Consider the following 23,256-nt stretch of genomic DNA (forward strand, 5'->3'; position numbering starts at 1 on the left):
CAGAAGAGGTCTAACCACATGACCTCTCTAAAGATGCAGCAATGTCTTATAACCCCAACATCAATGGCAAATCCCAAATTCTGGCCTTCAAAAGGTTCTTCTCTTTGTGATGTGGGGATTTTAGTTGGATCACATGGAGATGCTTGGAAATACCAGTTCCCTCTAAAATAACAAGGTCACCACAATGGAATTCTGGGCATTGGCTTAGAGTAGGGTTGGCTTGGCCTAGAAAACATGGCCTTAAAATGTTGGCTAGTGTTGTCACATAGAAAGTGGTTATCCTGCCTGCTATGAGCTGTATTGCTGAAATTCCCAGACTACTTTCCCTTCACTCTTCCATTTCCATCAAATAACACTTGAAAACCATGATGGCCAGATAGTCAGACAAAGAAGGAAGAAAAAAAAAAAAAAGAAAATAACGATAGACAGGAAATGACAAGTTTAAGGAATTCTTGGTCTTTTGTTTTTTGTTTTGTTTGGTTGGTTTTATTTGGGTTTGTTTGTTTTATAAAGTGTGAGTATTTCAGAACCATGTTTTTGGGGTTTTTTGAGTTTTTTTGGTTTTTTGTTTTTTTAACTTCACAGCGAATTTTGGTTCTGTTTTCCTTTTCTAAGAAGGGTTTTTTGCTATGAAATTCAGACTGGCTAGAACTCTCTATGTAGCCTAGGCTAGCCTCAAATTCATAAAGCCTACCATGTCCTGGGATTATTGGAGTATGCCACTAACCTAGGTCACAGAGATACTTGTTTTATTCATTTTATTTATTTCTGTGGATGTGGGGGTAATATATGTTTATGTGGGTATGTGAAGGTACCATGTATGAACATAGTGTAGGTGCCAGAGACGTATATCACATGTCTCCAGTTTCTCATTAAACCTGAAGCTCATAGATTGGCTAGGCTGCCTGGCCTTTAACCTTCAGGAATCTCCCTGTCCCTACCTCACTGGGTACTGCTATGCCTAGCTTTGTCCCTGTCCCTACCTCACTGGGTACTGCTATGCCTAGCTTTGATGTGGGTGCTAATGATCTAGACTCAGTTTTTTAACTTATGAAGCAGAGAGTTTATGACTAGAACCAAGTCCTCAGCCCTGAGAGTCATTTAATTAAAGAATGCCACAGAGGAATTCTTATTTGTTCTTAAGAGTCCAAACCATGCCAAGATGAGTAAGTCCAGGCAATGAAAGCTCCCTGAAGGGCAGCAAAGGAAAGTATGTTGAATTTGGACAGACCTAAAATGGAGCCCTGCTCTATCCCTCTATGCCATAAATCCAGGGACAAGAGTTGCCATTAATACCAAGTTTATCATAGGCTGAATTGGGTTTCCAGCTGCTCATTAATCTATAGTATCTGAGAATTCATCTGAGTTCCAAAAATAGATCTTATAAATCCTATAGAGATATGGGAAACCACATTTACCCCAGATGGAGCACCAATCAAAGACCAATGAAAGGATCCTACACACATCTAACTTAGGGAATCCATGAGTTATTGATACTGTGTACAGGAGCATGAATGATTCTCATGAAGCTTTGTCACCAAAAAGCCCACCCCAGCCCAGCAATGACTCATAGAAGCTATGTACCTGGGTCATTTACACATACCCACACCCACTATTCCCATCCCCTGCTATGTTATAGGCCATTCCACTGAAGAAAGAATCCCTTCCCTTGCCAGCTTTGTTCATTGCTTTTTCAACTATGGGGAGAGACCTTGAGAAGCTCATAGTATTCTTTTCCTTGCTTCCTGAGCCTCTTAAGATCTATGAGCTTCCAGAACCTAGTAAATTCCTTCAGTTTCCTGAGTCTTGAGATCCTCCCTATTCTCTGCAGAAAAGAAGGACTCAGTTGAGAGGAAATAATTACACAGCAAGATCTTAATCCTATTGCTTGCCAACAGCAGGCAAGAAGCTAGGAGAGAGTTAGGAAGCAGAGGTGTCCTCAAAAATCTCACAAGGAATCAACCTTGGCACTATATGATCTCACTCATCCAGTCTTCAAATCTATGAGGCAATATGTTTTTCTGGGTTATGCCACTACATCTGTGTTACTTCATCTTAGAGCCCCAGACAATGAACCCATGTCCTTACCTCAGTGGTTGCTCATGATCAAGATATTACTCACGAACTAGACATTTACAAGCTCCTGCTTCTGATCAGCCAGCAGGATGGGCTCTGTGCATTGAAGATCAAGCTGTGTTCTCACCTTCGTGGTCTATGCAATAAAGCATGGTCACTACTAAGCACACACATAATGCAAAGCAAAATGTAATATATGTATAAGATTTCAAAGACCACATAAGAATCAAGCATCTGTTTAATAGATGGTATAGTTTACTTTGAGGTTATGATACTGTTGACATATTGAGGTAGAGTGAGCAATTAAAATGGATTTCACATATTTCTTTTTGAAGTGTTTGACTTGGCTGCTGGAAATTTTTAAATTATATGGGGAGCTGATAACATGGAGTTCCTGGAAAGAATTGCCTGGAAATTCTCAATCCAGACTGGAGTTGATTTTAAAATATTAAAGTGTTAAGCAGACACAACTGTAGAGGTGTCTCCTTTTATCTCTTGGAGTCTAAAAAAAGCCATAGGCAAAAGCATAGGGCATGAAATGACATCATATGGGGGCATGCCAAGTCCACCATTTCAATTCTCCTCAGAAGTTAAAAGAGTTGTTTAGATTATCCAACATTTAAATACAGAGAAGCGAGAAAAAAACAAGAACCCACCAAAAAAAAAAAAAAAAAAAAAAAGTGCTTTGTAAGTAAACATCTAAAATACATGGATTCCAGCCTATGTACTTGCTCCATGGTCTCTCACTTCATCTCAGTCAAGCACCCATCATTCCTACATCCCAAATTAAAAAACTGAGGCCAGAGACAATAAGTTCTTCATGCAGAATAATACGGACTCGGGTTTTGAACACAGCTGGTGTGGTAGGTGGAGCCAGCTTGAAAAGGAGCTTAGAAGTTACACAGAACATGCAAAATGTAAAGGCAGGAAGTCATAAGTGAAGGTGCTTGTTAGTGTCTCTTGAAGACAGTAAGGGATTTTAAATAAAAGTCTAGGAAAAATTAAATTTGGGCTAGGGATCTACAGAGGCTCTGTGGAGCAACAAGGAATTAGAAAACTTCTCTGAAGAGCTTCCTATTTGTCCTGTGGCATTCCAAAATCAAAGTTTTAGCATCTGATGTCCAGAAGTGATTAGGGCTAGTCTAATTGAAACCAAGCTGTGGATAAAGCATGTCTTTCTGGTTTGTTCTTCACAACTTCCTGAAGCCTCTCCCTGCCAGTTCATCAAGGCCCGGTGACAACTGCTGGATTAACATGGAAGAAGGAAACGCAGAGGATTGTGCCTTATAGTCCAGACTCTGGGAATAAGGGTGCTGACAGATTTTATTTCCAGGTTCTAGCTCATTCTATCATAGGGCTTATACATCTCATCCCTGGGGTTCTCAGAATGAATTAATTCTTCCTGAATTTTGTCTTATTTCTCACATAGGTGCTTTATCACACCTTTCTCTCAAGAGTGACAGGGAAGAAATATCACTAAGGAAACAATGATTCTATTCTTAAAAACCAACTTGTCATACCATGGCTCCTAAGATTCAAGAACTCAAAGCTGACAGTCGTTTGGATTCTGAATTTGGAAGTGAGACAATTATGGCAGTCAGGTAAGGTGGCTGTCAGCCAGAGGATGAACCAGAGGATGACCGCTGCTGGCCCTTCCCTTGGCTGATAAGGCTTGTGGTATAGTGAAGTGCCCTTTGTTTAACATTCAGTGCATCTGATCTTTCTTCAACCAGAGGATGAATATTCCTACAGAAATGCCCCTTGAGGTAGTACCTGTAAGCATCACTTGTTTAAAATGTCACCTCCATTCCTTTCCCCAAGTCTTTAGGAAGTGGTTGTGGGGGTTGATGATAGGCAATAAGATAAGTAGAAAAATCAACAAGTGATTACCCTCAAGAAATATAGCTCCAGTATCAACCACCTCCCCCTCCCAAAGAACCAGGATGCAGATGGCAAGAAGAGCTGCATTTTGCAGGTGAAAAAAGTGTACCCAGTGGGCAGAAGGTACCCTTTCCATGCTAGTGGATTCAAAATGGCTCCCCCATCTCTAAACTGCAATTTCCTCTAGCCCCAGCCCTCAGACTTAAACTGTTTTAACATCGTCACTTGGCTCAGTTCACTAGACTCCTGCACAGGGCACAAGCTGGGTGGAGTCAACCTTAGGTTTGTCCATGTCACTGAAATAGAGCTGATGGCTTAAATCAACATTGGGCCAATGTGACCACAAGTTCATGCTAACCTGGAAGTCCACAGCATTGATGTTGAACTATGAATCAGACCACTGAAGATGATTGTCACACCTGATGTACATATAATGTCAGTAAGTTACTGATATACCTAAAATTCTATACATTTACTTAGTGTCTTGATAGTTTAAGGGAAAAACTTATTAGCAAAGAAAATATTTCAAAGCTTGTTGAGCAGAAAAAAACAGGTGTCAGCTCAGTTATTTCAATAGCTGGTTCTATATATGTGAGAAATGGGGGGAGTTTGGTCATTTTTAGTGTTTGGTTTGTGTTTTGAATACACAGATTTTCTGAATTCCATTTTCTGAGCATATGAGTAGCTTCTAATAGTATCCCCCAAGCAAGCCAGGGATGATTTAGGTGGAATATGAGAATGTTTGAAAACCAAATTTTCCTTCTCACAGCCCATCTTTGAGCCACGTCAGGGCAGGAACTCAAGGCAGAAACTGAAGCAGAAGCCATAGGAGAATGCTGTCCGCTGGCTTAATCTCCACAGCTTGCTGGGCCTGCTTTCTTCTACAGCCCAGAATCACCTGCCCGGGGGTGGCACTGCTTGTGGTAATCTGGGCCCGCCTACATCAATCCTTAATCAAGAAAATGTCCCCACAGAATTGTATACAAGCCAATGTGAATGAAGGCATTTTCTCAGTTAAGGTTGTCTCTTCCCTGATGGTCCTAGCTAACTTGCATTAGGGTGACAAAAAGCTCACCAGTGCACACAGCAACAGAAATTTACTAATGCATGTGGTTTCCTACACTAGTCTTTGCCTCAGTGGATAACTTTGCAAAGCATGTATGGTCTGGGATTCAGAGTGCATATCATCTTCCCTCCTAACATCTCAAGAAGCCTGAGATGTAAACTACAGACAGTTAAGGAAGAAAGGAGGAAATTGGAGAGAAAGTGACAGAAGGAAATAAAAGAGAAAAAAAAAACCCTAAGGGATAGAAGGAAATAAAATGTTTCTATAGTATGATCTTCATGATCTTGTGAATCCCTATGTGTCTCACTGTGAGAATGTAAGCATGTCCTCCTTCACCATCCCATTGATAAAAACAACATCAACAAGCAGAAACCACTACATGACCAGTGCTCTGTAATCTGCTAAGCACAGGTACCACCCAATATCTTGTCTGTTCCCTTGGATCATGCATATTATATGGTTCATCTGTATGGTTCGTCTAACATTGTTTTTCTCCCTAACTATACATATATCCTCAATTTATTTTTGTAATTAAACAAGGTCCAATGCTTTTCTTAAGCTACAAGCAATTTGCACATCTTTGAGGAAACTGAGGAAAGTAAACTCTAAGGAACCCTCCATCCTTCTAGGATTTTATCCTCAAACCTGTGAATCCAAGGCGTGGTGATTCTTGCTTCTGCCTATGCATCCTTCCATCCATTCGGCAGCCCTCTAACAGAAACTTAATTAGCTCCTCCTCTGGTGTCTACCATAGAAGCTGGAGATAAAACATTAACAACAACAACAACAACAAGATGATTTCCACCATCTTAAAGGCAACTTAATACCCAAGAGATTTAAATAGACATTTGCATAATTATATAAATAAATGTGTCTTTAGATACCACAGTGAATAATATAAAACTATTAGAATCCTGTAGCAGAAAGTCTTAGAGTGTTTGGAGTTTTTTGTTTAAATTATTTTCTGTGCATTTAGTGCCCACAGAGGTCATATCAAGGCATCAGCTCCCACACAACTTCAGTTATATGTGTTGTGACCCTTCTGATGCTGGTGCTAGAGAATGAAACCCTGGTTATGAACAATCACCCATAACGGTTGAGTCATCTCCTCAGGTCTTCATTTAGTTTTAGCATGTCCTAGTGGAAACAAACTCAAAGGGACATCTTGATGTAGGATAGTCAGAGAATTTTGTTCATTGCCCACAGCCAGGAAAAGAACTTGATCAAAACCTTGTTATTTGTGCTCCAACAAAATCTCTTGGACCTTGACTTTTAATATTCTGTCCCTGTTAACTTGTTAAATACTTCAAAAAAAAATAAACAAAACAGGAAAATAAAAGAGTTTAGAATGGTTTAGTATTCTATTTTAAAATAAGCTATGTTTTGAGAGGAAATGAAAATCCAAAGAAGATGGATCTTGCCTGAACACAGCAACAACCTTGCAACACCCTCAGGGGGATCTCAGTACACTTCCTGGCTGAGGCCCCTTGGCCAACGATACAGAAGATCTAAGATTCTAAAATAATCCCCATATTACCAGTGAGTCAGTTTCACTTGTGTGGGAGTTAATGATGGTAAAAAGCAAAGCCTGTGGCCACTAGCAGAAACTGTAGTACAGAAGGGGACAGGGAACACTTAAAGCATGAAGAAAGCAGGGTCATTCCCTTTTAGAGGAGTGACAACTGGCTGTCTAGAAGACTTCATTAGTTTATTTAAAGATAACATTCCAGGTTTATCTTTCAGTTACCTACACATCTTCCCACCAGAATCTTCATGCTGATATTGCCCCAGGCAGTCACATAGCATGATAGGCTTTAGACTCGAAACAGAATTCTAGCAATAACCTTTTGTAATAAGTAACCTTGTACACACAGGGATTCTGGCTTGAGATGTGACAGCCAGATCCTTTTTTCCTTCCCTTCTCATTCTTAGTTTCCTTTCCACTTCTTCCTTTCTCCCCTTCTGTCCTATCTTCTCCTTCCCTCCCTTCTTCATTCTTGTGTTCCTTTTAATTTCAAGAAGAGGATGAAACTCCTCTCCACTCCAACTTCAGAGAAGTTGGGGAAACTCCAACTTCACAGAAGTGCCAATCCAATCTGAATTAGGTAGAAATCTACCCAGGATCCCAGCTGTTCAACAGGCACCTGCATTTTCTCCTTCAAAGCCTTTCTGTTTGTTCCTGGTTCCATGAAGAACATTTTTCCACAGGCAACTCCTTTGCTTTACTACTGTGGCCGCTCTGAGAGATCATGGCTTAGAGAGGCAATTTTATCCATTCTGCAAAGGAACCATTCTAGGCTTATCTTTCAGGATTTCAGGGTGGTTTCTACAAAGATGAACAGGGGGTTTTAAACAGCAATTATTCACCAAATGTTTGGAAGCACTCTTCTCTGAAATAAGTTCATCTCACTAAGCAAGAAGATCAACACCATTAATAACATTATTCTCTCAGCTAAGGGGCACCCAGCTATGAAAGGCAAATTTAAAAAGATCTTTAAACACAAAGGAATGCTCTATGTATGATCAATTAAATAAAAAAAGATAAAATTGCCCTGTTTACCAAGTTTAGTTTAGTTTACATGTCAAATTTGCATTGCGTAAAAAAATGGAAGTTCATATAAATTATGAAACACCCTGGCTTTATTAACACAAACATATTTTTATTAAAGAGTGAATGCATTTATCTAAAGAATAGTTTACATATGTCATAAAGCAACAAGCATATCTTCAGGAGGTGATTCCTCACCAATTCGACTCCATGCTTATTGTACATGCCTTGAAAGTGGACCCATTCGGGGGGACATACATACATACACACACATACACACACACACACAAATGCATACATGGACACACAGTACACAAACCAAAAATACCAACACCACTGCTGTCTGGATTATATTAGCTTTCACTTAAGGCTTCTAAGGTGCCCCATTGCCCCTAACATCACCAGAAATAAAACACACCTTTTAAAGGAGCAACATCACTTGAAAAAGTGGATCATGTGCCCTCTTAAAATGACTATTCACCTTAAATGTGTACATTTTAACAAATACATTTCCATGATTCTTTATGATATACAAAGATCTTGAAACTGAGAGATCTCAAGCTATCAGTGAAAATTTCTCTTAAGAACTAATAGTCAAAGGAGTCATTCTGACTCTAAGATACTATTGACCTCAGGACGACAAGATCACATTTCCCTTTAGGCTTCCAGATAGATATGGAATTTCTAGGCAACCTGATTGGAAATCACCCATTCCCTCCTTGAGTTCAATATTGAAGTCAATGTTCAACATAATGGAACAAGACTTCCCAGGCAATGTCATGCCAGAGCTTAAACTTTCATGAAGGAGTCATCCAACAAGACCTGAACCAAGTAAGTTACTATAAATCAGGACTTAATAAAAGGCAACCTCTACAGACTTTGGTCACCCATTCCCATTTTTTTCCTAGGGTTTTTGATGTCTGAGACTCCTGGTAGGTTTGATGACAGTTTATTTAATTCATTTGTTATTTTCTTTCCTGTTGGTGTCCTGCAGTGTGTTGAGCCTCCATCCCTTTTGGGGAAGTTGGAAGGAGAAAGAACATGGTGAGGGCAGGAGGAGGGAAATGGTCATTAGTTGCAAGGATTCTAAGAAAATAGACTAAGTGAATACAATAGGAGGGTACTACTTGATATACTCATGTAAATAAAAGCATTATCTTTAACTGCAAATTAACTGCCATCTAGCGTGCTGTTAGTTGTAAAGCTCAATCCAAGCTGTGCTGAATCACATACAGAGGAGAGTGTCTGCAAGCATGCCAAGGAAGAGGAACAATCAATCAGTCACCTGGACGTGTCCCTTCCATCCTGCAGCCTCCACACTAGCATCATGTCCCCACCCCACCCACCCACCTAGGAACCACAGAGATGCCTCTAACATTCTTGTTGGATTTCATAAGGCAGATTGGAACAGTCCATCAGACTACAGCCACAGAGTATTTGCCTGAGAATGGTAAAAATAGGCGTGGAGATCTCCCACCAGGAAGCATTAGAATAGAAGAAAACCCCCGAGAAGACAGTCTGGAACCTTCCTCCATGTCCACACCCCCACTCTCCTCAAGGTCACAGCAGCAGCAGATTTCAATGTCACATAATTAATGATACATTTCTTTAGATTTAGAATTGCTCTTCTGAATTTAAAAAGCATGGCCAGCCAATGGTTTTGGCAGTCTTTTCATACCAAATTTGAATCATTGCAGACACATCTATCTTCTGAAACTCCTTGCCCAAATGCTGCCTTTGCTGGAACATCTCAAGTTCCTTCAGCCATCGTCAGATTCTAACTCCTGGGAAGCCTCTTCGGATGAGCTGCTCCTGTGGATCCGCCCATCACTCTTCATACTGTGAAAAGTCTTCTTGAAGGCCTCCATCATAGCATGTGCCAGCTTCTTGGCCTCCAGCTTGCTTTCGCATTGCACTGCATGGCAGTCCATCTGGTAAGACAGGTCATCGTTGATCTCTCTGTACACCCAGGCAAAGATGTTGGGGCTCACGTTGTGGTCGGCTGTGCAGTAGGCAATGCGAGCCACTTGGAAGGTATCCATGTGCACCGTTGCCTCACCTTTGTGGTCAAGGTGATGAAGCCACACTTGGAAGGGACGGATCTCTAGGAGGGCGTTACTTGGAAAAACATCTTCTCGGGCCAGTGTGTGTTTCTTCCAGAGCTCGATGACTGGCTTTTCTGTGCAACCAGACAAAAACTGCATGCTTGTGGTAGAGACTTTCCCCAGATAAGTGACCTGCAGATGGGAGACAGGAAGCAAAGGGAAGGTCAATAGGGTGCACTGAGCTCACTCTGATGAGATGAGAGAGTAGACACAGATGTAATATGCAGCACTGAAGTGGCAGGTCCACCAGGAGGTGAGTATACTCCTTGACCCCATGGAAGCAGAGTTTCTTGCTTTCCTCCCTAGCAAATTTCCTCCTAGGCAAATGCATTGAAACTCTTTAAACAGAGTTGGATTTAAAAAAAAAAAATCTAATACCCGGAGAACTCTTTTCCTCTTCCAACCCCCTTTTAAATTAAAAATGACCAATGATGATGATCTTTTATTTAATTTGGCATTTCTTTCATAAGCATAGGTCATGAGAAGTTTACTTTCAATCAGAATGTGAGAGCTCAAAGGCAGCAGGACTTCAGGAAGCCGGTGCATCTGCAAAACAAAGTCTTTATGAAGCTTATCTCTTGGCCTTTCCCCCAAACCCTTCCCTTTTTGATTTCCTTTATGCTGCATGCTTCCAGCAAATACCAAAGACACAAAAAAGTGTTCCTTCCAAATTACAGCCAGCAGCATGGAATCATGATTTCTCACTTCCATTGAGAAATTGTAAAAAGACAGCAATGCTGATAACACCTTGGGTGGGGGGGACCATAAATAACAGTGCCTAGCACCTAGCTACTTTTCAACCTACACAGTTTGTGGTGGGCCTCTGATCTGATTGTGTGACTGTAGCTGAGAGGTTAGGGAAGATTTGAATGCATGATTATCAAATATCTAGATAGGCACTATTAGAAGGAGGGAAAATAATCCCAAAGGATTCCAATACTGTGTTTTTAAAAAGCTTGGGTGAAGGCAAAAGGATTCAGCTGGTAAAGGCACTTGTGGACAAGTCTGAAGACCTGAGTTCAATCCCTGAACCTAAATAATGGAAGGAGAGAATTGACTTCTCTAGGTATTTGACCACACGTGCTTTTGTTCATAATGTACCAAGAGGTATACATTATTGTTTTTCTCATCAGAATGGGTAGAACTGTTGCCACTGTAATGTAGATATTAAAGAGCTAAATGAAACCTAAGTGGTCTGTTATGGAATATTAAAGATGTGTTACATTTGTTTATGTTGTGGAACATTTGTTTAATGACACAAAGGTGTATTACATTCTTTTATATTGCACTTGTAAGTTCCAGAGAATGAATTGGACCCACCCAAATAGGTCAGATTCACTCCAGATAAATATTATTCAACTTTCCCTGGCCCTGGGACTCCCTTCCCTCATCTTAGGATCCCTTCAAGTACCAGGACCTAAGGAAAAAATTTTCTTAGCCTTGTCCTCTGCTCTGCCAACATCTTGCCAGGTCCAAGAGGGGCCAGAGAATTTCATACAGCCTGGACTGTGAAGAAATAACCAGCTACACCAGGACCAGGACCTGAAAGCACCCCAGCTTTCTCGGGTCCCCCAAAGATGATAATGCCCCCCATGTCAGCAGGAAGTAGTCTTGAGAACTCGATGCCCTTATTCCGTAACCTGCCATGCCTAGCTCCTCACATTTTTAATAATAAATAAAGGTGGGAATATAAGAATTCAGGCATTTTGCTGGCCCTGTCCCCTGGCAACTGGCAGGGGATGATCACCGCATTAAGGCAGATACTTAGACAGCTCAAAGGCCCCTGTGTTATGTGGCTACATGATTCGTTCCCTGGCTGTGTAAGGACTCTGTATCCATGTGGAAGCTCTCCCTTTCAAGAGAGCATCTCCTACCTATTTGCTCCATCTTTCCCCTTCTTTCTTCTTCTTTCCCTCCCGTTCCTGTTCCTGGTTGGCCAACACCTACTCCTCCCTTCTCTCCCTTTCCCCAATAAACTCCACTGAGTTTTGTGGTTCATGTTTCATCACCCGCAGCTGCAGCAAAACAACAACAGCATTTGTTTAACTCTGTGAAGCTGTGTTACTTTGCCTGCCTAAAACACCGATTGGTCTAATAAAGAGATGAATGATTAATAGCTGGTCAGGAGAGAGAAATAGGTGGGGCTGGCAGGCCGAGAGAATAAACAGAGAGGAGAGGGAGAGGAATGAGAAACGGAGGTACCAGGGGCCAAACACCCAGCCACACAACCAGTCTGGGAGTAAGAAGGAAAGAAAGGCATATAGAATAGAGACAGGTAAAAGCCAGAAGGCAAAAAGTAGACAAGATAATTTAAATTAAGAAAATAGGGCTAGGAATAAGCCAAGCTAAGGCTGCGTATTCATAAGTAAGAATAAGTAAGAATAAGTTTCCATACATTTGTTTGAGAGTTGTGTGGTGGGCCCACCCCCAAAGAGATAAAACAAAAAACGAAAACAAGAAAAAAAAACAAAAACAAAATAACCCCAAAACAACTGCAGCAATTAACAAACAATGCCAAGTTTTGTAGAACTGTGTTTAAATTTAGACATGAATGTGAGAAAGGAGATCCCGGGAAAAGGTCCATGGAAACGGGATAAACCTGACAGCTGACATGTGGGCACAATGGCTCCAGTCAACGGTTCTGTTCAGTGGGATCACAGATGTTGAAAACTGGCATTCTGCTGACCCTGCCCCTAATGATGGGTGGAACATGCCTGCCCTGCCTGGTAATGTCATCACGCAGGTGTGAGTTTTCCCTTTTAAGCAAACATCCTTCACCACCCCCTCCCTCCTGCTTTCTGTTGGCCACCAGCTACTCCCCTTCTTTTCCCTCCACCAATAAAATCCACCACATGAGTGCCTTGAGTCTTGTGTTTGTGTTTCACTGACGACAGCTGCAGCAAAAGGAACACTAACGGGGGCTGCACACAAAACTTTAGAACAGGAGAGCGGGGTCCTAGTGCAATCTTTTCAGCATGGTTCTCTCTGAAATAAGTTTTGCTGGGCTTGCAGTGCACATCTTCAATCCGAGAACTCAGGAGACTAAGGCACAGACCTTTCACAGACGTTTGTCTGCAGAAGACATACACATGCCCATTAACATGGGAAAAGATGTTCAACATTCTAACTGTTGGTTTTCATCAACTTGATACAAGCTGGTATCGGCTAAGAAGAGGAAAGCTCAGTTAAGAAAAATGCCCTCAGTCTGGGAGTAAGAAGGAAAAAAAGGTGCACAGAATAGAGAAAGGTAAAAAGCCCAGGGCAACATGTAACCGGCTTTTTAACTGATAATTCATGTGGAAGGTCCCAGCCCACTGTGGGCAGTCTCACTCCTGGGCAAATGGCCCAGGGGGCAGGTATAAGAAAGCAAACACAGCAAGCCAGGAGGAACAAGCTAGTAAGCAGCACTCCTCCATGGCCTCAGCTTTAGTTCTTGCCTCCAAGTTCCTGCCTTGAATTCTGACCTTGTCATCATTTCATACCCTTAGGATATGTAAACCAAATCACCCTCAAGTTACTTTTGGTCATGACTTCTATTACAGCAATTGAAACCTAACTTGGACACTAATTATTTGAGAAATGTAATCAGAATTGCAAGGAGATATTGTTAATACTTCAAACACATTACTATGGCTCTTGCCAAAGCAGTGGATGATTGCAGGTGTTGGCAAGATGAGAAAGTGGAGTCCTTATGCCACCTTGGAGGGTTTGAAGCAGTCTTGAGAAGAATGACTTGGCCAGTTCTTCCTCAGGAGGTAAAATACCTGTGTCAACTTGACACAGCCTAGAGTCACCTGAGAGAGAAGTCTCAATTGATGGATTGCCTGAATTAGATTGAACTATGGGCATGATTGTGGGAGTTATCTTGATTACTAATTTGATATAGAAGGGCCCAGCTCACTGTGGGCTAAGTCTGTTGCCTGGGCAAGTGGTCCCAAGTTTATAGACAAAGACATAAGCCAGCAAATGAACCAGCAAGGAGAATTCCTCAATGGCTTCTGCTTCAAGTTGGTGCTTGAGCTCCTGCCTTGATGTCCCTCAATGCTGCACTGTGACCTGGAAGTATAAAGCCAATAAATTCTTTCCTACTCTAAGATGCTTTTTGGTCAGCGCTCCATTATGACAGAAGGGAAACAAGGATGGATGCCTAGCCCAGACTACTTTTGATAAAGGAGGTTGGCATAGCCCTAAATTTTGGAGTTTAAACTCCAAAACTGGGACACAGAGTGGGGGTGAGGGGAAGGGAGCATTGATTGGCCTCTGGTATGGGCAACTGATAGGCACATCTTGGCAGGATATCATACAGAAGGAAGCATTGTAGAATATTCCTTTATACACTGTGAACATGTGTCATTCTGGTTGGTTTAGTAAAAAGCTAAACATCCAATAGCTAGGCTCATATTCTGGTAGTGGTCTTATTCTGGACAGTGGGTTAACAACTGTGTATACAACCACACTCCCTGCGTATACTGGGTCAAGAAGTAGTTAGTTATTGACAAACACAAACCCTAGATAGAGCATGGAGCATTGCAGGTGTATCCATCTACATCAGCAATGCCACAGGGGCTTGCTCTAAATCTATATAGAGAGAACATCCCATGCCCTTGATCCCCTCCATGACAGGCTTGCCATCTTCTCTGCTACATGGCACTAAGAACTCAGGGCACGGTATGTGATACTGCAGGGTCTCCTACGGCCAACACAACTGTAAACAGTGTCAGATGCAGGTGATGAGAAAGAGGTGATAAGTAAAAGAGATGGATGAAAAAAGATGAATGTTTCCTTGATGAATGTGTTCCTGACCATAAGACTGTGAGAGATACAATCTTTTGGGCCTCAGAGTTACAAAAAATTTCATGTTTCAAAACTGGTCACTACATCTGTCAAAACTTGTATGCAGACTTCTTTCTTTCTTGTTTGTTTGGTTTTTTGTTTGTTTGTTTGTTTTGTTTTGTTCTTTACCTTGCAGGGGGAATAAATAAAAATAAAGAGGCTTGTAAGCAGCCTTCAGGAGGATTAAGAGCAAGCCTCATAAAGAGATTCCATAAACACTGGAATCTGTTCTGTGGTCAGAGAGACAGGCTTGGGGTTAAAAAAAAAAAAAGTGTGTAAATGAATCATTCTAAGAGCAATAAACAAATAGCAGAGAAAGGAAAACTTGTCCTCATGTGTCACTTAATGGCATAAACTCACACCCCAAGTGGGTATCTGCAGCAAGTGTCACTGAGCTTTATACAACCCCAACTGAAGAGACTATCTGAGGACATTCACAGCACATGACAGTACACACACAGGCTGTGTGTGTGAGGGAACCACAGAGTGTCTGCAGTGCTGACAGCAACCCCACAGAGCTTTGTCCTCAGAACCCCTTCCCAGCCATGAGCTGTCCAACCCGCCTACCAGCTCTCCATTCAGGAATAACCAACCATTCCTGCTAGGTTGTGGCTAAACAAGCCGTGGTTCCTGAGGTCTGTCTTCATCTCAGCCAGCACTATTCCTCGTTCCCAGAGGCCAGCCCATATCTCATTCTGCTTAGAACCTGTCCCACTTCTCTCTAGATGGGACAAGATAGGAACAGTAGTGAACTTGGCCCCTAACAAGGATGCAAGATGGATGGATAATAATGTTAGAACCCTCATGCCCTGGAAACCAAGGAGTTTCCCAGCCTTCTAAACTGCAGGAGCCCAGTTTTATAATCTGGGCATCAGTCCAGTGTACCTCTGGAGTCCTCAAAAACAAAAAACAAAACAAAAGAAAAGAAATGGCCCATTAGCAAAGGCTCTCTAGAAGCTCGCCTTGGTATATGAGGGACCTTGATCTTCGTCAGTGCTCTGTAGGAGATTGCCTTTCTCTAGCTAATATAAAATAGCAAGGTAGGAACAGAAGGCGTAGAAAACATAGCTGGATAGCCTCACAGCCTCTGGGCTACGAGACAGAAGAGGAGAAAGACAAGAGCCACTGTTAACCCTGGGTCAAAGACCACAGGGAAACCCCATTGCTCTCACACTGATTTCCAGCAGCATAGCTCAGAGAACCAGGAATGAGAAAACAAAGGGATTATTTATGACCTCCACTTGAATATTCTCTCTTCTTGCTGGTCAAAGAGTAACAAAAAGCTACACTGGGCATTGTGAGGATCAGAATACTCACGCCAATCGCTTTATAGCCCAAACTGCAAACATGTCTGCCAGTTGTGGACATGTGTCATGTGCTCTAATTTGTAAAGGCAGCATTAAGAGATAATGATGTTCATAGTGAAAACTATGAATTTTTTGTTCACACAAACAGTGAGTATGGAAGATTCTAGAACAGTGAGTGAAGACAAAAAGGTAGTGACTGAAAATAATTTCTGAATGCAAGACTCAAAAAAGCAACAACAGCAACTGAACCATAGATGGTGATAGTTACCTAGCGCTTCTTTTATACAAGGTTCTTGGTGAAACGTTTATAGACAATAATCCTTCATTATGACTCGGCATGTAAGAAATATCATTACATTGTTTCTATAGACTAGAGAACTAGGGAGAAAATGAAGCAATTTTTTCCAGGGGTGCCAGGACTTACGTTTGTGCAGTAAGATTCAGACCCTTGCTACCATCAGCTTTATTCCATCTGTCCTCATATGGATGAACCCTTCAGACAGGAGGTCAGCCTGCCAGTAGGCACCTGGCAGACTCCTCTGGAGTGCCTTGCCTGGCTTAGGTATCTAACTCCCACGAGTTGAGGAATCTCTGCTCTTTCTGGATCCCAGAGTAATTCAGAAAATTAGTGAAAGGGATTTCCTACCTATCTCTAATGTTTCAAAGGGCCTTTAAAACATGTTTGTTAATAGTATCTTTCCTACAGCATGCCTACATATACTTTGGCAAGTAATAAATTTCATTTATATTTTGAGGCGTGGGGAGGGTGGGCAAGGTAATAGTTCAAAGCGTAGGATATGTAATAGAAAATGTGTATCTATCATATCACAGTGGAGACTATTGATCTAAATCAAAGCACCCATTTTACAAGGAGAAGTCAGCAAATGCATCAGGGCCACCAGTAAAAGGAAGTAGCACTTGGGTCTATGTCTTCCAACTTGCAGAAGAATGTCCCTGTACTCAGCATACTATCCATGAGTCTAAGTCAGTGATGACTGAATGAAAATCAACAATATTCATAATGAAGGTAGATCTGGTACTATTCCCTGCACAACTATTTATTCCTCAAGGTATCTGCCTAATTAATCAGGATACTATTTATAACAGTACCAACAATGCTAAAAACAATAATTTTCTCAAGTGGATTACTTATCCATAGCATAGTATGCTAAAGCCCTTGTTGAGTAATATTTCAATAATTTTTCTAAGGTCAGAGATATAAGGAATATTTTATAGCTGCAATATTTTCATGGGGTTTCATTGGCAAAACCTAAAATCAGATTCATGGAAACTTTACTGAGAGATATATTGCCTTTGTAAAATGTAAATGTATACTATGGGGCCAGTAAATGAAATAAGACTCCGTACCCAGGAATAATTAAGTTCTATTTTAACTGCAATGAAGTGTGTGTGTGTGTGTGTGTGTGTGTGTGTCTGTGTGTGTGAAGTTCTGACATTAATCACAGCTTATGCCCCACAATTAACATGTTTAAGTGACAAATTTGTTATTTTATCCATATGATATTAACTTGTTTCAGTAAAGCAGATAGATGAGATTTTTATATCCTATCTTGCACTTACTAAGCAATTCCGATGTGCAATTTGTCCTGTCATTTGGATCTTGGATATGTGAAGCTTGGAAATATTGTCACTGTCACTGTCAAAGGCGGAAGCAATTTATCTAAAAGGCACTGAAGTATGCCCCTGAAGACAAAGGCACTTAATAAAAATGACACTACACTGAAACCCACATTCCCTAGTCAGGTCCCATCTGGAGAGTTGACCTCAAGATGGTCAGACCCAGAGCTGATGTACCCAGTGGCACCAGAACAATTTATTTCCTGACAAGGCTGCTATTTCACCCTCTGCTTTCTCATCAGTGGGGTATGCGGCCTGCCATAGGCCCTCAAATGGCCACATTTTCTTGATGATAAATCAATATCAGGCACACTGCTTGAGAGTCACCCTGAGAAATGGTTTCAGGGGACAGGCACTGTGTTGGGGGAAAATGTCCCCAGTCTCAGTCCTTGGAACATTTTCCAGTTCATTTTCCTTGGTACACAGCTCATCAGAAATAGACCACATAGGGCACTCAATATTTGAAGAGACTAATATTGGTGCACTATTGTTTAATAATCAATAAATACACAAAGCAGTTGACTATAAGGTACATAGCTCTTAGTTATTATCCTATGGAGAAAGACATCAAAAAGGAGAGGTGTTGACAGAAAATGATCATGAATTCCAGAGCAGTAAAGACAGGTTCATATGAAAACCTTGACACAGATTTTCACTGAGATCTATTCCTGAGAGAAGAACCTACTACTAACTTTTTCCTAAATCAATATAATTTCTTAGAGCTCATCCTTATGCCCACAGATAAGTATATATCCCACTCCTCCTCAAAGAAACTCCTTTTTGCAAGAGATAGAGACTATAAGAGAGACCTGCACTTGGTCAAAGTGCAGAGAATAGGGATCTGTACTCAACTTCAACAGATATATCTACGATGCAACCCTTATACTTAGGCCTCATAAAGTCAGAGAAGATGGAGCAGAAATATTGTAAAAGCACACATGGTTTGCTCTTCCATTTTTTTTTATCACCTTCTTGGTTTAAATATTTCAAATAATTGCCTTTTTTATTCGGGGGATATATTCATTTCCCCCTGCCTTTCTTCCCTTCAAACCCTCCAATATATTTCTCCTTGCTGGCTTTGTCGATGGCAAGAACAGGAGGAAGCAGTCACTCTCATTGTTTCATGATTGCTTTGCAAACTGGTGCAACGCATTAGAATGGAACTGTTAATGTGTAATCCCCTCCTGCCTTCTGCATTAGCAATGCTGCATATACCTAGGGATTTGCCATAGATGCCTTATCGATATAAAAATGCACCATCATGATGACTATCCATCACATCATCACTTATGATTATAAAACACATACAAACTTTCATGCTCATACAAAACGAAGAAGCTGGCAAATTACATTCATTTAAGATGCTATTACAAAAATATGTTACAGGCACTATAGTATACTATAATAAGGAATTTATTGATAGATAATGACTTATGGGCTATATTGCTTGGGAATCAAAGCAAACCAAAAAGTTACCATTCTGTATAAGCAAGTAAAGACACATATTTTTATGGATTTCCTCAGTTAGGAAAGAGGAAACCCAGAAGGAGCAGGGACTGGCTTCCAATAGGCGGTGTGGCTGGTAATAGAATTTAAATCTCACAGTGGTGTAAGAAGAGAGCACACACTCGGGGAAATGGCAGCTTTCCCAACATCATTCCACACAGTTGTGGCTTCTAGAACCAGAGAAACTGAGGCAACACGAATGGGGAGAAAGAATTCAAAGTGGAATAAGAACGAAACTGGGGAGTCTCAGTGGATTGCAAAGGAAACGTGTAAGCAAAATGAAAAGGACAAAACACTCAAATGATGTTTCACTCAGCTATCCTGACATTCTGTCCTCAGGCTTGAGCAAGAAAAACTACAAGGCAATTAAATTTATTGTTTGCTTTTTAAAGCGGTGAAGATGTGTGATCCTGAACCTACCTGTGCTTGCTAGAACTGCAAGTTAAAACAGCAAACAAAGGTTCCTTCCCGTTGGAAGCCAATGTAAAAGGCAAAATCCTTGGGGGGGGGTAATTCCAACAAATCCATGGCTGTTAATGTATGTAGACAGAGCAATACTGCTATCAACACACAGGTTGATTTTGTGCACATAGGAACATACACACATGTATTCATGCTTCTTAGCTGGATCCAGTGCCCTGTGAACAGTGGTATGCCTGCAGTAAAAGCCCTACCTAGAGAGAACTGGTTCCAAGCCTAACAGTTACAAGTATGAGACCATTCCAGAACATTCCACTGCACCAGAAAGTAGGAAGACAGAATGACAATTTTGTGTCTGAAGAACAGCAACAGCATGAAGGCTGTCCTGTTAACCACACAAAGGCTGTTTGGCTACCGACATTTACAATGAGGTCAGGGTCAGTTCTTATTTACAGAAATGAATAAATACCTGGAAGGAAACGTGAAGTTCTCATGATACTAATAAAGGGAGCAGAGGTGATAAAACTACAAAGCCACAACTTAGCAACCACCTTGTATTACACCTTTCAGTTTAAAAACATCAATATATGTTAAAACTAGGGATGGTTGCTTGATGAGGAGAAAAATATTCACAAAGGCACAAGTCACTTCCCCAAGAGATTCTTAATAATCATGAATGGACAGATACATTTACAGGGAAAAATCTAACTCCAACCAAATGGCACAATAACAGATGCTGAAAAGATGTGCTACCTGCCTGTCAGTCACCCAAAATGTATCTAGGGAAAGCAGGGCAAACTCAAATGGGGGACATGAGTGTGCTATGCTTTGAGTCTGCAATGTCCCCAAAGGCTCATGTGGTGAGTGTTAGTTGAGACCTTGTGGCACTATTTTGAAGGGTGTAGAGACTTTAGGATAGACTTTGAAATACACCCCGAAATTCAAGTCTAGCCGTCTATATTCCCTGTTTGGTACCTGATGAAGAGTCATCAGAAAGTAATCTTGGCACCATAAACCAAGCTGCCCCATCACATTATACCCTTCCTGATATGAAGGGCTGAAACAGTGAAACAAAATAATACACCCTTCTTCCATTGAGTTGTTCCATTGGCACTCTGCCACGACAATGAGAAAGTAACCTACCACAAGGGCATTGCTTAAACTTTAAAAATATAAAGGAAAAGAAAGAATGGCAATCTTCATATTAAAGGCACCAGTGAGACTTTGTCCCAGCTGTAGATGGGATCCTGACAATCATTTCTTTCTTTTCTTCTGATACAAAGTATTTTTACATGTGGTAACACACACCTTGCTTACAATCCCAGTCTTTTCAGGAGGCAAAGGTAGGAAGACCAGGTGTTCCCTGCCAGCCTGGGCTACTTAAGCTACCTGTCTCAACACTTTGAAAGTAAATAATAAATATATAGTGGAATATAAGACACAATTTTACTTATGGAATCTATAAAATATGAAGTTACACAGATTTGAGCTTTATGGGTCCTTTTCAGTTGTCACAGTAACTGTACTCAGTTCCAGGAACAATGAATAGTAATTCATGTGCTATGAGTAATTACCATTTTGTCAATCACTATACAATGTGAGAGATTAAATGCAGATTTGGTTGCATCACACACTTGTATTTTTCCAAGAGAGGATTCATTAGTTTCATTAGATTTTCAAAATGTTTAGCAACACAGAGACAAGTTCCTGGGAGCAGTTTTACTGTAGCAATGAACATGAAAATGTTTAAGATTTTATATGTATATTTAATTGCCCTTCCATGCCATTTCCTGTAAGTACATATGAGAATCTTTCTAGGTACCAGATAATTTTCAACAAGGGCAGCTGTCAGCTGTCATTGTTACCACCTTCACTAACTGACAAATAAAACATGTTAGCCTGTTATTGTTTCCATTGCCAATAACATGGAGTCTTTTTATGTGCTTCATGGAGATCCATATTTCTTCTTTTGCAAATGACCCATTCAGTTTCACTGATTCTTATTTCCATGAAGACTGTTTATATGTTCTTTCCAATGTTTGTATTTCATTTTGTTTTACATCCCCCTTGATTGCCCAGAATGTCCAAAACAATGATAAATAAAACTGATGATAATGGCAGTCCTGGTCAGAAGCCTGAATCTATTTAAATTGCAAGGCAATACCAGCAAGAGATCAGAAATACATAATAAAATAATCATTCCCCCAAAGGGGTTGTGACAACTTAGTAGCTGAGTGTTAGGGGACCAGGTAGTCAGGAATTTACTATTGTGTAGGAGACATATTGTAATATCCTTTATAAGTTTAAGCAATTGGAAATCTTGGGCTTGGTTTCACTGCACTCAGATTACAAAAGCATTTTACTATCTTTGTGCTATTTTTATTTCAGAGGGGAAATCACATAAAGCCATATACACAGGACACATATATAACTCTGAAAACATTTGCTGCACCACCATAGGGGTATAGTCTTAAACCGTGCCTCTGGAAGTACCATGTACACTAAGAACTACTTTACTTCATTATTACCTTGAGGGATATGAATTTATCAATTATATACACACATAGACATGTGCATATACTGTATTTAGAGATACACATTCACATCCGCATGTACTTCGTATGTTTAATGAACTCCATCAAATCAAAGCTCTATACATATTTATTGTAAAAAGAAACAAAGTAAACATGCCCAAACAGTAAATCCATTTGTCTATAACACTTCCTGCAACGTAAGGGATCCTAGTGTTCAGGCTATCTGCTGTTGTGGCTCTCCACAGAAGTGTAGTACCTGAAGCAATAGCAGAAGAGGCTGCAACACTCCAGGCAAACAGGCAACAGTACATCATCCCTGTCTGTGAATTCCCCATTAGAGCACACATCTCCTTCCCACATCACAATGCCAAATGCGGGCCATGACAGAAGAAAGCCCTGGGGAATTCTCTGGTTGTCAAAATAGATAAAAAGGCTCTCCAGCAGGGTTCAAGTGTTATTCTGGTCCTACAATACACACAGAAGGCTCAAGATTGCTGTCGCTGCAAGCCCCTTATTATGAATTCAGACAGACTGTACACACCTAGAAAGGTTCTTGGGCTCTGTCGAACTGCATCATGGACCCTTATTGAGTGCCTTTTTGTAGCTGTCAAATGGTGATGTATTTGGAAAGGTCCTATGAATGTGTGACCCCTCTCCATAAGCACTGCACTTGAGAACAGTGTATACATACATGTATGTATGCTGGCATATGTCCACAGTATCACCTACACAGTTCATCACAGAGACAAAAGAGTATGGCCATTAGGAAACTTGGAATATAATGTCCCATCTCAAGATCAGTGGGCTTTGTGAGACTTAAGTCCCGGTGACTATTTAGGGGTGAAACTCTTTGCTTTTCTTCTTGCTGCTGCATTAGGAAGTAGGTTGTTCATAAATTTTGATAAAAAGCAAAAGTAACAAAAAGGTAACAGAACAAATTTTAGCTCATTAAAAGTGAAAAACATGCAGAGAAAAGAGAGCCGATGACAATAGCTTTTGGGCCCTGGAATTTCTGACTGCTTATTATTATCTAAATCATAGAATACATGTATGTGTGTGTGTGTGTATACATGGGTGCACATGCACATGTGAGGGCCTATGTGTGGATGCTAGTGATCAGTGTCCAGTGTTTTCCTCGACTGCTCTTTGAGAAGCTTCTCTTGCTTCATCTGTGGTTACTGATTATGCTAGGCTGGCTGGCAGACCCCAAGGACTCTCCCATCTCTTCCTCCCCAGTACTCAGACTACATGCAAATGCTCCCAAATCCTTTGTACAAGGCTTTGTGTCATATGCACATACATTGTTTCAGCTGTGTGAAATTTAGCAACTACAAATGAAAGC

General features: G+C 40.9%; 1 protein-coding gene across 2 annotated transcripts in view; it reads right to left on the reverse strand.

The window, feature by feature from the left end:
• Positions 1–7,576: 7,576 nt before the first annotated feature.
• Positions 7,577–23,256, reverse strand: part of Pid1 (phosphotyrosine interaction domain containing 1) — a 216,298-nt gene continuing 200,618 nt past the window's right edge. For both annotated transcript variants that reach the window (XM_051190604.1, XM_051190605.1), the window contains exon 3: positions 7,577–9,808. In XM_051190604.1, the coding sequence (XP_051046561.1) occupies positions 9,332–9,808 (477 nt within the window). In that variant the 3' untranslated portion in view covers positions 7,577–9,331. The remainder of the gene's footprint in view (positions 9,809–23,256) is intronic.

Source organism: Phodopus roborovskii, unplaced genomic scaffold (assembly GCF_943737965.1).
Source record: "Phodopus roborovskii unplaced genomic scaffold, PHOROB, whole genome shotgun sequence".
NCBI lineage: Eukaryota > Metazoa > Chordata > Mammalia > Rodentia > Cricetidae > Phodopus > Phodopus roborovskii.